The sequence below is a fragment of the Fukomys damarensis genome, unplaced genomic scaffold (assembly GCF_012274545.1).
Source record: "Fukomys damarensis isolate Sample0158 unplaced genomic scaffold, DMR_v1.0_HiC HiC_scaffold_11, whole genome shotgun sequence".
In the NCBI taxonomy this organism is placed as follows: domain Eukaryota; kingdom Metazoa; phylum Chordata; class Mammalia; order Rodentia; family Bathyergidae; genus Fukomys; species Fukomys damarensis.
The window spans coordinates 22,075,386-22,089,025 of NW_022900923.1; the positions used below are offsets into that span (position 1 = coordinate 22,075,386).

General features: G+C 37.5%; 1 protein-coding gene across 8 annotated transcripts in view; it reads left to right on the forward strand.

Annotated features, from left to right (window-relative positions):
• Axdnd1 (axonemal dynein light chain domain containing 1) overlaps positions 1–13,640 on the forward strand; it is a 193,402-nt gene that overhangs the window by 162,499 nt on the left and 17,263 nt on the right. For all 8 annotated transcript variants that reach the window (XM_010630238.2, XM_010630237.2, XM_010630244.2 and 5 more), the window contains 2 exons: positions 6,539–6,635; positions 12,328–12,438. In XM_010630238.2, coding sequence (XP_010628540.1) covers positions 6,539–6,635; positions 12,328–12,438 — 208 coding nt within the window. The remainder of the gene's footprint in view (positions 1–6,538; positions 6,636–12,327; positions 12,439–13,640) is intronic.

Below are 13,640 nucleotides of genomic sequence, written 5' to 3' on the forward strand. Positions count from 1 at the left end.
GAGAAAAGGTCTGCACGGAAAGTGCAGTGTGTTTATTTATAGTGATAGTGCTAAGGGAAGTGCAGGGGGAGGTAAAAGGCTCCAGTGTGCAACTGGAACCAGGAGAGTAGCTGAAGTTCACAGAACGTCACGCTTTGACGGTTTTATGGGGAGTGGACAGGGAGAAAGGCACGGGAACAGCACAGTGCTCCCAGCATCTCCCCCTGTTCTTTTATAGCTGCAGCTTGTGATGTTGTCTCAATGCAAGCTTGGTAAGTTGTCCTAGGATGACTGCAGAGAACTAGAAAACAAATCATTCGTAGCAGTAGGAAAATCAGCATTCCCAGGATCATAGCAATGCTATGTTCGGCCAGGCTGAAAGGACTGAATCCATTTAATGAATCAAGAACTGATTTTGTCACATCTTCAGGGGTGAGGAAACTAGCACGCTGAATGGACATGATCTGTTGATGAGGCTTTTGGAGATCAAAGCTGAGATTTATGTGGTGAAAGATACCCATTACATGCATGGTAACCTCTTTCCCGTCCCACTGTGACTCATTGCAAGGAAGAACGGTAACAAATGTGAAGGTATTCAGCCTGGCACTGCAATCCTTGACAGTACTGTAGGGCTTCAACTTGATTACCAATCTCTAGCACTGCAGCTTCTAAGGCATTAACCTGTGCTTCCAATCTAATGTCAACATCTTCCTGGTCTCAAGGGCGTAAAAGGTATTTTTTTGCTAAATGATTGACAAACTTCATTCTGTACAATTTGTGCTAAGGCCACAGATACAGCCACAGCAGTGGCAAGCAGAGTCCCTGGAGATGTAAGTCCCAGGATGATATACTGAGTCCTACCATCGACAGGGGTGAATGAGCTGTCCGTGTATCTCTTCCAGTACTTGCAATCCATGGTCATTATAGCAAGGGCCAGGAACATTAGCAGGTATCATGACAAAAGATGACCTATATAATATTAGCACATCTTTATCCTTATTATTTTTTTGTTTTGTTTTTCCATTAAATTTATTGGTACATTTTAGGTCCTTATCCTTATTAATGTTAGTAAGGCAGGCAGTGAGATTACAATTTTGGCAACTGACATTAAAAAACTCTCCTGAAGTAATAATATTGACCTGGCCAACTAGAAACACATAAGCGTTTTGAACACAAGTGTGTGCCCAAATCTTACTGGCCCCTGTGTGACTTCTGTCCTTTATGCTATGACTAGAAAGAGTGGTCACTTGTAAACTGGCAGCCAATCGCTAAAGATCTCTTTGGAAGTTTTTTTGTTTTGTTTTGTTTTGTTTGGTACCGGGGTTCGAACTTGGGACCTTGCCCTTGCAAGGCAGGTGGCAGGACCACTGAGCTAAATCCCTGGCCCTCTTTGGAAGTGTTTTGATGATATATGTAGTACTGATGATGGAAGGTGGCCGATAGTATTGTACTTTGTATGGGGCCAATCCTGGAAAGTTATATTTTGTATAGTCATTTCATTTACTTCATGAGTGCAACAGTCTTCCCAAAAAGCATACTTTGAGGAAAATAATGAGTGATATTGTGGCAAGAGGAGAAAGGGCATAAAAGGTTTTGAGTATTATATGTTGAGGTAAGATTGAAACTATTAATTAGCACTAACTCACCTCCATCAGTGCCTGATACATTATGTACAATGGCTGCCTTTTCAATTACTTGAAGTGAGAGACAAAGGGAAGATGGGATGAGACAGAGAGGGAAGCCCACTGCTCTCCTGGTGTAATTATAGGTGGTAGATATAGGAGAGATATGAGCATCAGAATGGCCCCCTGAGACATCAGACTGATTGGTAAAAATACCAAAGTAAGAGTTTCCCAAGGACGGGGATGAGCTGAAGGTGGGTCTGAATTTGTCTTCTGTTAGAACACAAGCATACTATAGCCCCTGTGTTATTAATTGCAGTGAGCCATTTTACCTTTTAGTTATGACATCCTTTGACAACATTTTTGTCTAGGACATGCCTGTATATTTAGTATCAATGTAGTTTTGATGAAGAATATTTACTTTCCATAAGTGGATTTTAAAAATTTTTAAATGAAGGCAACAAGAGAAAGTGACAAAATCTAATTGAACTTGAAGATGTAGCTATACGGTTATCCTCAACTCTGGTTAGGGGAGAAGGGAAGCAGTTTTCATCTAACTGCTTTGAGCTGAGAATGGTTGATGTAGGGAAGACTGCAGTTAGGGACCCCTTCTGGGAGCTAATTTCACAGGCCGGAAATAAAAATAATGTGGTAATTTAGTAGTTATAAATTATCTTTATAAGTTTGAGCTAGTGGATTTTGATTAAAAAAATGTTTAGCACATTTGTTGTTGATACTGTCTGTATGATCACTTTGAGTTTGACAGCCTATGGGCAAGAATAAACAAAAATTTGGAAGAAAGTTAAGCATGTATAGTCAAAGGAGAAGCACTAAAATAAAAAGGTGGTTTTGGGAAAGAGCTATGTTTAGAAACTGTTTTTAGGGAACTAAAATAGTGAATATAATTTGTCAACTTGTAGACCTTTCACTAATAGAGATTTTTTCCCATTGGGAATTGGGATTTTCCCATTGGGATTTGGCACATTGCAGTTGTTTCTTTGGTGTCCAATGATCTCCCTGCTCAGGAAGATGAGTGATTTACCAAAAATATAGGATCTTATAGAAAATGTTTCTTCATGTCCTGGATCTTTGTTGACTGTCTTCTTAGCCCACTTACCTTTCTAGTGCTGGTTTCTAGACTTTAGTGGTTGAATACCCAGATGAGAAAATCAATAACATTAGCACTACAATAGAAGCAATGAACTTAACTATTATAATTTTACTTGGATATCAAGCATTTTGGAATCTAAAATATAGTTAGAGGACTGTTATTTTTATCAACCATGATTAGTCTAATAGTTGAATTCCTGTAAAGTATTAACAGCAAAAACTTTAAATCAGGAGCCACACATAATACTCTAGCATGACAATCATTATGACAATGTCTTTGTAACACACTTAGGTGTATATCTTAGTATAAAATAGCCATTGTTAATTAAATGCACTTACTCCCCTCCAAAAACACATAAAAAAGGAAACTCTTACTTAAGTTATTATCTTTTGATAGGAGGGCATCTAAGGAAATGTATGGGCCTATAAATGTACTTGTTTTCATAAGTAGCTGTAGCAAAAGAGAAGGATGAATACCTGGATCAAAAGGTTATTACCATAAACAATATGTTGGAAGACCTGTACAGTCAGAAAACATGAATACATTTTGTACACCAGAAAAGTAGCAATCATAATTATTACAAGCATATGAAACCATATGTCCTACAATGTAGCTTGGTACCAAAAGCATTTTATTAATAACACCTTGTTTATTCCACTGAAAATTTTATGTTTTGGAGATGACAAATATAAACATATCACAATAACATATTTAGAATTTAAGCAATGCAAACATGTTATAATAACATATTTAAGCAATGTTTATTGGGGATTTGTCTTCCCATAAGTCTATGGAAATTATTGAGGCTCCCATTAATGAACAAAGACCAGAATAAATATTTTTTGGGCAGCTGCTTCTTTATTTACCAATGGGAGTCTCATTCAGGCATCTCCCCGAAACCTAAAAGTCTCCATTTAATTAGCTTGATGATTTCTTAAAATAACCTGTAAAAACCAGATTGTAACAATTATTTGTAACCAATAAAAATATTTTTGTTATTGAATGTAAATAACAACATGTATTACAATCAAAATTAATCTTTGACATCATTTTGATCAGCTAGCAACCTGGCAGGGGGAAGGCATGCTTTTAACTTTAATAACATTTATCTATAAGCCAATTTAAATTATAGGCAAATATCTTTTGAGAAAAAATTTTAAAGGAGAAAAATTGTTGAGCTTAAACAAAATAGATGTAAATTAGACAGACAAACAAACAAACATAACACAATTTATGAAACTAGAGTGCCCTCAAATATATTTGGCCAATTTAAATTATAACATCCTTTTATAATTTTTTTATTTATAATTGTAACCTAAGACTTGTCAAACTTTTGTAGGTCAATTAACAGAGATCTCTTTTAATTAGAATCAGAAGAATAAAAGTGTTTTATACCTGTAAGTGTAATCTTTTATAACAGTGTAGTAATAGAACAGTAGCATAATCATGTGTTATAGGTATTATCAGAAATCTGAAAACAGAAAATAAAGAAAAGCACAAGGTAATCCTAAAATTACAATTTAAGAATTTGCAATGTAGAGGAAATGTTTTAAATGCACCAATTAAACATCTGGAAACTAAACACCAATTAAACATTACTTTAAGTTGGAGATGAAAGGTACATTTGTCAGTTAGCCAAAATTTATAATCTGATTTTGTGTGTGTGTGTGTGTGTGTGTATTGCTTGTTTCCCCTGCCTGGCAGGACATTGCAGCTGATTTTAATATGGAGCAAGCAGACTGTTGCAGGCACTGGGCAGTAGCCTAGCATTTGGTCTTTAAGCTCTGATCTTAAGCATTACATTTTGTTTTAATTGTTTAAACCCTTACATTTCATTTTCCAACATTTGTGTAGAAAACGATAGAGCCTAATGGGATTTCTTATTAATATAGGCTGCCAAACATGTTGTTGATATGCAAATAGGCAGGGCCAGGGGAGAATCTTACATTCCTTTGAGGAATCTTGCTTTCCCCTCTTCAGGGGGAGCTGAGGCAGCTAGAGCAGGCAGAGCAGTGGGTGAAGGCATTTTTAAAGTCTCCCCTGCCTGTGGCCTCTCACAATGCAAGTTGTAGACACAAGAGGGGACAAGAAGCCTTTGCAAGGAATCAGGAAGTCTTTGCAAGGAATGAGGAAGCTGCGTCAACATGGCAGGTTGGAATTCCTTTGTTCTCATGAAGCTAAAGTACAAGCCTGCAGTGCAGAAAAAGTTGTGGGTTTAACTTTTGGCCTACAATGAAAGTGTTGCAGTACACTCCTCAAGGGTCCTGCCACCACCCTCCCCACTGAATATCTTCCCACCAGATTCATCTTAACAAGAGGCAGCAAGCTCCCCAGGTGGAGCAGGAGCCTCAGTAGGATCTGTTGGCTCTGGACTGAGCAAAGATTTATTCAAAGCCTCACAGCCCTGAATTGTCTCTTGTAATCTAAGAACACTGTGTTTTGCCAGATCTTCAAGGGTGGACTCCATGGAGACTCAATCATCAAAGCACTCACAGATTAGAGTCCATAAGCAAAAGGTGTATATAGGGATTTGTTTTTCTGGTCCCTCAGTTTTCGGATCACAAAACCAAAGACATGTCTCTCTTTCTCTATACCGCCCCACCCCAACCAGGGATCAAACTCAGGCTGTTGTGCTTGCCAGGCAGTTGCAGCACCACTAAGCTTCATCCCTGGACCCAAGGACACAATTCTTGAAAGAAACTCAAAACCTTTGCTAATTGGGAATCCTTACATCAGATCCTTTACCTTTCAAATGTACCACGAGATACAAATGTCTCTCATGCAATCCTGATTGCCCCATGTTTTACACCTGGTGAATTTCCAAACTACTTCATTCCTAACGTATGCATTTACACCCTGAGGCATCCTCTCACCAGAATATGCAACTTGTCTCATATTCCAGTCCTGTACTCTTGCCTCATGTCTTGCCTCATACTCTGGTCTGTCTGTGTGCCAGCTACTGTGGCCTGTGTGGATGAAGGATCCACGGAGGGAAGATGAAGGTGGGGGATGAAGAAAAGACAGATACAAAAGGCTGAGGCCAGATGGAGCCTGCCTCCTGATGGGAGAAAAGGTCTGCCTGGGAACTGCAGCGCATTTATTTATAGTGGTAGCAATAAGGGAATTGCAGGAGGAGGTAAAAGATGCCAGAACTGGGAGAGTAGCTGAAGTCCGCAGAACATCAGGCTTTGATGGTTTTATGGGGAAAGGATGGGGAGGAAGGTATAGCTACAGCACAGTGCTCCCAGGATATCTGAATTTTAAGCACTTAGAGAAACCAACAATAAACAGGTCAAACTAGATATCTTTGTGAACTTCTCAGTACTGTGGTTAAATATTGGAGATAGTTTACTTGTAAATGTAAAAGGACATTTTGGCTCACAATTTTGAAGGTTCCTGTCCGTGACTGAGTGGCCTGGTGTTTGGGGGCTTATGGTAAAGCAGCACATCATTACAAGGGTATATGTACCAAAACCAAACAAACAAGAGTGTATGATACAAAAAAACTACTCACTTCATGAGCCAGGAAGGAAAAGGGAAAGAGGAAGAGATTGGAGCCCCACAGTCCCCTTCCGAGGGCACAAAACCAGTGCCCTAAGGTCTTCCCATGAGGTTGAAGGTTTCCACCACCTCCCAATAGTGCTCTCTTAGGGACCAAACCTTTAACACAAAGGCCTTGTGGGACACTCATTCAAACCATACCACTGAGTATGTGCTTTATCCTTTTCTATCTTCCTTCCTTCCTTCCTCCCTTCTCCTTCTCTTTTTCCTTCTTCTCCTCCTTCTCCCTCTCCCCCACTTTCTACTTTTTTTTTTTTCTTTTCAGTTGTTGCAAAGGGATGGTAACAGCAATGGCTCTGAATAAAGCAGCTCATTCAGAAAAAAATCCTGCTAAGGAACTTCGGGAACTGGATAACATAAAGGTAGTACTTTTCCTTTCCAGTAGTTTTGTTTCAGAATATTTTTTGAGGTTTAATTGATTTAAAACAAACTGCACGGGAAATGTGCAATCTTAGAAGCACTAAAATATGCATATACTCATAAAAAGTTACTACATTAAAAGGGGAACATACGTATGTACAACACCTGAAGTTTGTACCTTTTAAAACATTCTCTGTCCTCTTAGCCTCATCTTGGCCCTGTGTAATATCTGATCCAGTTTCTAAAACTTCATTGTTTTTTTCATTTTCTAGAACTTATATAAATGAATTAATATATAGTCTATCTGTTTTAATCTGACTGTTTTAACTAGGAATTATTTTGAGATTCTTGCATATTGTTGCTTTTATCAAAAGTGTGATTTGCTAAGTAATATTTTGTGGTATGGGTGTACACTATCCTCTATTAATGATATTTGAATTGTTTCCAGTTTATTATTATAAGGAAGGCCTCTGTGCACATTTCTGAAAGGACATTTATTTCTATATTCCCTTAAGAGATGTGACTTTGAAACATAGAAAATTCTTAATTTTGAGGAAGTTCACTTTTTAATTATTACTGCATATTAATTATACAAAATACTATAGTGGGTTTTGTTTCAGTATATTTGTACATGCATATAATATGCTTGGACCATTTCAGTGATCCTATTACCATCTTGTCCTCCATCATTCCTTTCTTCTCTAACACTCTCCCTTTTGCTTTCGTGTTATCTGTCTCTTCTCCTTCACCTTCTTTTCTGCCACATATGCCATATTTGTCTGAGACTCACTTATTTCTCTTAACATTATGATCTCCACTTCCATATACTTTCCTGCAAATCACATGATTTCATTCGTTTTAAAGGTTAAGTAATATTCCATTGTGTGTTTTCTGTATTCATCTATTGCCAGGACCTTATGATGTTCCCATGTTAGCTATTATGAATTGTGCCACAAAATGTAGATGTGCAGGCACTTCTTTTATATGCTGACATCAATTCTGATCAGGAATATACTGATGAGTTGTACACCCGAATTAATTAGTAATTAATTAATTAAATAGTAGCTCTATTTATAGTTTTTTGAAGAATCTTTATACTGATTTTCATAGTGCCTGTACTAATTTATATTCCCATTAATAGTGTAGAAGTGTCCTTTTCCTGTGTATCTTTGTCTGCGGTTATTATTTTTTGTGTTCTTAATGATAAACATTCTGACTGAGGAGAGATAAAATCTCAATGTAGTTTTGAATACTTTTCCTTGATGGCTAAAGATGTTGAACATTTTTTTTCCCGTATACTTCTTTGAGATATGTCTCTTCAGTTTATTTGCCCACGTATTGATTGGGTTATTTGTTCTCCAGTGTTATGTTTCTTCCAGTTCTTTATATATTCTGAAATCTGTATCAGGACAGTAGCTAGCAAAGAATTTCTTTCATTCTGAAGGATATCTTTTCATTATGTTCATTGTTTTTCTTTTTTTGAGACAGGTTCTCACTATGTAGTCCAGGCTGGCCTTGAACTTACTGAGTTCCTCCTGCCTCAGCCTTCCAAGTGCTGGGATTGCAGACATGCACCTCCACACCCAGCTAGGTTCATTGTTTCCCTTGTCATGCACAGTCTTTTTAATTTGATGTGATTCCATTTACTGGTTCTTGTTATTTCCTGTGTGCATCACATCTTGAGGTTTTGTTTTGTTTTATTTTGTTTTACTTTGGCTTTGTAATATATATTGAGAGCAATATCTGTAGTATCTGCCATTTTTGCTCAGGATTACTTTGATTATTGTGGGTCTTTTGTGCTTCCATAGGAATTTTAGGGTTTTTTTTTTTTCTAGTTCTTTGAAGACTATTATTGGCATTTTGATGGGGATTTCATTGAATTTATTTTGGTAGCATGGTCACTTTAAGAATTTAAGTCTGCCAATTCATGAACATGGGAGGTCTTTCCATATTTTAGTGTCTTCTTCAATTTCTTCCTCCAGTGTTCTATAATTTTCATTATAGAGGGCTTTTACCTTCTTGGTTAGGTTCATTCCTAGATTTTTTTTTCTTGTGAAACTATTGTGAATATAATTGTTTTTCAAATTTCTTTCTCAGTGGGTTTATATTGGCCTATAGAAAAGCTATTGATATTTGTATGTTGACTTTGTGTACTACCACTCTTACATTTCTCAAATCTAAAAGTCTTCTGGTGAAGTTTTTGGTTTTTCTAAGTAAAAGATCATTTCATTTGTGAATAGGAATAATTTGACTTCTTCCTTTCCTGTTTGCATCCCTTTTCTTTCTTTCTCTTGTCTAACTATATTGAACAGATGGTGAGAGTGAATACCCTTATTTTCTTCCTGACTTTAGAGTAAATGCTTCCAGTTTTTACCTTTCAGCATGGTGTTAGCTGTGGTTTTATTTTATAGAACTTTTACTATATTGAGGCAATATACTACTTTACCTAGTTTCTTCAAGGTTTATATCATGAATGGATGTTGAATTTTGTCAAAGGCTTTCATGGGATCTGTTGAGATGATCATATAATTTTTTTATTCTTCTTCTATTTATGTGGTAGTCACTCTATTTCCAATCAATATAGTACTTAAAGTTTTAGCCAAAGCAATTAGGCAAGGGAAAAATAAAAGGGATCCAAATAGGAAAGGAAGAAGTAAAATTATCCTTATTCACGTATATTGATTTGTATATGTTGAACCATCCTTGCACCCCGGGAATGAAGCCAATTTAATGATAATGTGATCTTTTCTGTTTGCAATAATTTTATTGATGAATTCTATATCTTTCTTCATTAAGGATACTGGTCTTTCTTTTTTCTTTTCTTTCTTTTTTTGTGAGTTCTTATCTAGGTTTGGTATCAAGGCAATACTGGCTTTGTAGAATGAGTTTGAAAGCATTCTTTCACTTTGTACTTCAAGAAACAATTTGAAGAGCACTGATTTTCTTCTTTAAAGGTTGATAAAATTTGGCAAGCAATAAATTGATATGGTCCTAGACTTTTCTTTCTGGGGAGACTTTTCATTACTACTTCAGTCTCATTGCTTCTTATTGATCTGTTTAGATATTTTATCCTCTAGGTTCAAATTTGGTAGGCTGTATGGGTGAAGAAATCTATCCATTTCGTCTAGATTTTCCAAGTTATTGAAATATAAGTTTCAAAATAGCTTCTAGTGATCCTATGGATTTCAGTGATATTTGTATAATAGCCCCCACCTTTTCACTTTTTTCTTGTTATAGATTAACTATGGCAGATTTTACATGCACATGTGACCATTTTTACTACCCCATCACCTCCTTGCTCTTTTTTATCCCCTAGATTCACATTTTTGGGGGAATTTCAATTGTTATTATTTTTTTTATATTCATTGCCCTATTACCCACCCTTACAACTCTTTACTCTCCCTTATTTTCTTCCTCTTATCTAGGGCTGGGGATTCTACTTTCTTGTCATCTTTTAAGATTCCATATATTAGGGAGAACATAGAATATTTTCTGAGTCTGGATTATTTTATTTGGGGTGTACCCTCTATTAGAGTCCATAGCAATGTGGAAGAGACACTACTGTGAGGGACCCTTCCAAGGAGGACCATGGGCATCTAAGTTTCTTGGAGGATCTACACTCTCCACCAGTGTTACTCCCTGGTCCCCTGTTAAGCTCTTTCCACTTACTAACCCTTTGCTAGTGATTTCAGGTAAACAAATGAGGGAAACATTATCAGAGGAAGCTGAGAATCTGCTCTCACTCCAGAGATAAGGCTGTAACTTGTTCTATGAGTGGGCTTTTGTTTTTCTAAAGCAACACACGTGCCCCTTTCTTTAATCCTGCAGCTGAGACCTTTAGGACACACCAAACTAGTTTATTTAGGGGACTCAGCAGCGCCCCCACTTCTCTGGAAATGTCTTAGTACTCTTCCCCCCCCCCCGGTCCTTGAGCTTTTGAGGCAGTGGCCAGAACCACTGAGCTAAATTCCTGGCCCTTAGTACTCTTCATTGTTAAAGCTCCCTCTTCTCCTCCTCCCCTCCCCCTTTCTCTTCTCTTCTCCCCTCCCCCTCCTCTCACCTCTCCTCTTCTCCCCTCTCTTCTTAGTCTTCATCTTCTTCCCCTCCTTCTCCTCCTCGCTTTCTCCTCTTCCTTATCCCCCCTTTCCCTCCCCTCCCCCTCTTCTCCCCTCTGCTCTTTATGTGCTACGCAAGTGCTCTGCCACTGAGCTACGGCCCTAAGTCTTTTGTATTTATTTTCTGAGACAGGATCTCACTAAGTTTCCCAGGCTAGGATTGAACTTGCTATCCTCCTGACTCAGCCTCTCAACAGCTGGAATTACAAGTATGCACAACCATGCCTGGCCATTAAGGGTTATCTTAATTTTAAATTCATCAAGGTCACTGGGCATGGTGGTGCACGCCTGTAATTCCAGCACTTGGGAGGATGAGGCAGGAGGATTGATGTGAGTTCTAGACCAGCCTGGGCTACATAGTGAGTTCCAGGTCAGTCTCAACTACATAGTGAGAGCCTGTCTCAAAAAAAAAAAAAAAAAAAAAAAAAAAAAAAAATCATCACTGTCTTCCCCTGATCTCCTAGACAACCTCTATGGTATATGAATCTTTATTTTATCAGACTCTGGGAATCTTATGATGTTGAGATTTTTGAAGAAAAACCTGCTTGGCTCTGTGGAAAACTTATTTATCTCTATAAAGTTTATTATGGTTAAACTTTCATCAAAAGATTCCTAGTGATTTTTTTCCCTTTCAGAAATTCTGTGGAAGTATTTCCAATGTCTCAGAAATTTATAAGAAAATGAGCAGGATTTGTTTCATAGTATGCAGATTCAACTAGACAATGATGAATTAACTCTGAAGAAAAACACTTTATTAGGACAAAACATTTAACTCTTTGCAAATCCCACGGTTGTTCTGCATCAGGTTTTATGGCACTTCAACCCAGATCTCAAACCTCATCTAAGTTGAGTTAGTTCTACTTTCATTGTAAGTAACTTCTGCACAAAATTTTAAACTGAATGTCTGAAAGATCTCTTTAGGGCAGTGGTGGAATGGAGGCTTGTAATTGCTTAAAAAGAGCACCCCTTGCCAACATTGCATCCAGTGACATATTCAGAATTGATGGCTGTCACTGAAGTTATTGTAGTAGGAGCATTGGCATCAGCATATGCTACAAAGCAGGCTTTCTCTCTCTTTCCCTCAGAGTCACCAGCTCACAACTGCACTGGAGTCACCTAGAGTAAACCAACACTTGAGGCCTGCTAAATGTTGCTTCAAGAACTCACAACTAATTAGATGAAGTCAAGGGCTAAAATGCGATACTTCCATCTGCTTTGTCCGGTCCTCTTCCTGATATGCAATAAACCGTCACCCTAACCCTTTGAATTCAGAGTGTGTCGGTTGTATTAACAAAAGTATGGCAAAATCACTTTACTACCATAGGCTTCAGTTTATCAATAATCTAAGAGTTTAGGTTTGGCTTCTTAAATTTTTTTGGCTCTGAGATGATACCATTTAGGTCTCTGCCTACGATAGTTCAGAACAATTCTTTGAACTGAACTAACAGAAAGTTAACTGAAGGGAGATATATTTAGAGGGATAGTATTTAGCAGTTCGTCAATAGGAGGAAATTAAGAAATTAGTTGGTGTAATGTGATTTTTTTTGCTGCATAGAAAGTATCTTTTATCTTGTTTCAGAAAGAATGTTATGGATGGATCAACACCTGCTCTCACCTCCTTTCTGAGCTCAAAGACAAAAAAATCAACTTATTGACACATGAAGAAAAAGAGAAACTACTTGAAGAAGAGGTATTTACCATGTGTTAGCATCATTCCATATACAAGAAAATATGATCTGTAGTTATTCAAATTCTTCCTGTACTTTAGTAGATAAATTTAAACAACATTTTCCCATCTGTGTTCTGCATCTTTGCCATTTACTCTATCAGAAAAGAATTTTGGTTCTGAACAAGAGTACTTGCAACTTTTCCCTTCTTGAGAAGGGAACCGTCCACTCAAACATTTTTCTGCTCCCTTTGTTTGCAGATGATTTTGCACCCTACTTCATAAGGGAAAGAATGACTCTCAGGTGGGAGCTCCGTGCTCCTTTCTCAGACTTAACCTGCTCCTGCCTTACCCCTCCTTTGCTCCAGTCTCAGCCTTCCCATGTCTTCCTTTCATCTCATGTCCAATGTCCTCTCTCTTCTGCATCTTTAATGTCTTCCATATCAATCTAAAAACAATCTATAAACAAATCTGTAAACATTCTCCCATTTTAAAAAGTATGTCCCTCAATCTTGTCTCATCTACGACCATTTTATTTTTTTCCTCTCCAGCAGTCACTTCTGGAAAACTGCTTTAAAGTCACCATGATCCCTGATTGTCAGCTTTAAGTAGCTCCAATCCCATATTTAGCTTGACTTCTCTGAAGCACGTGGCTTTTAACTATTCACTCCTTTTGCAGTCTCTCCCCACAAAACCAAAGTTTCCTTCTTTATTTTTATTTAGTCTCCTTCTTTTTCCACCTCTGCCTCTTACATGTTAATATTCTGTCTTTAGCTTGCTTTCACTTCTTTTTTTTTTCTTTTTATGAAGTTTATTGGTACATTTTAGGTACACAGTACAGTTACATTCATTATTGGGATCTTGTACCTTTGCATGACAGGTCTTGGTTCTCATTTTTTCCCCTTGTCCCTGCCCTCCCTTCACCAATTTCACTTCTTATTATACACCCCACCTGTTATTGTGTAAACCTTGTGGCTTCAGCTACCACCTAGTTATCAAGAATCCCAAATCAGTGAATACCAAGTATTTAATGACAGTCACAAAGCTTTTATTCTTATTGTAGTCTTTTTTGAAGGCATTTACCTCCAGTAACTTCTGAAGAAGTTTCCATTACTGTCAAAACCAAACTCTAACCAACAGCAAATAGCAATATTTCTGGATCTTATTAAGGGGAAGTTTCTATCTATATGCGTGTGAGACTTTCAACACTATCTTTTAAAAATATG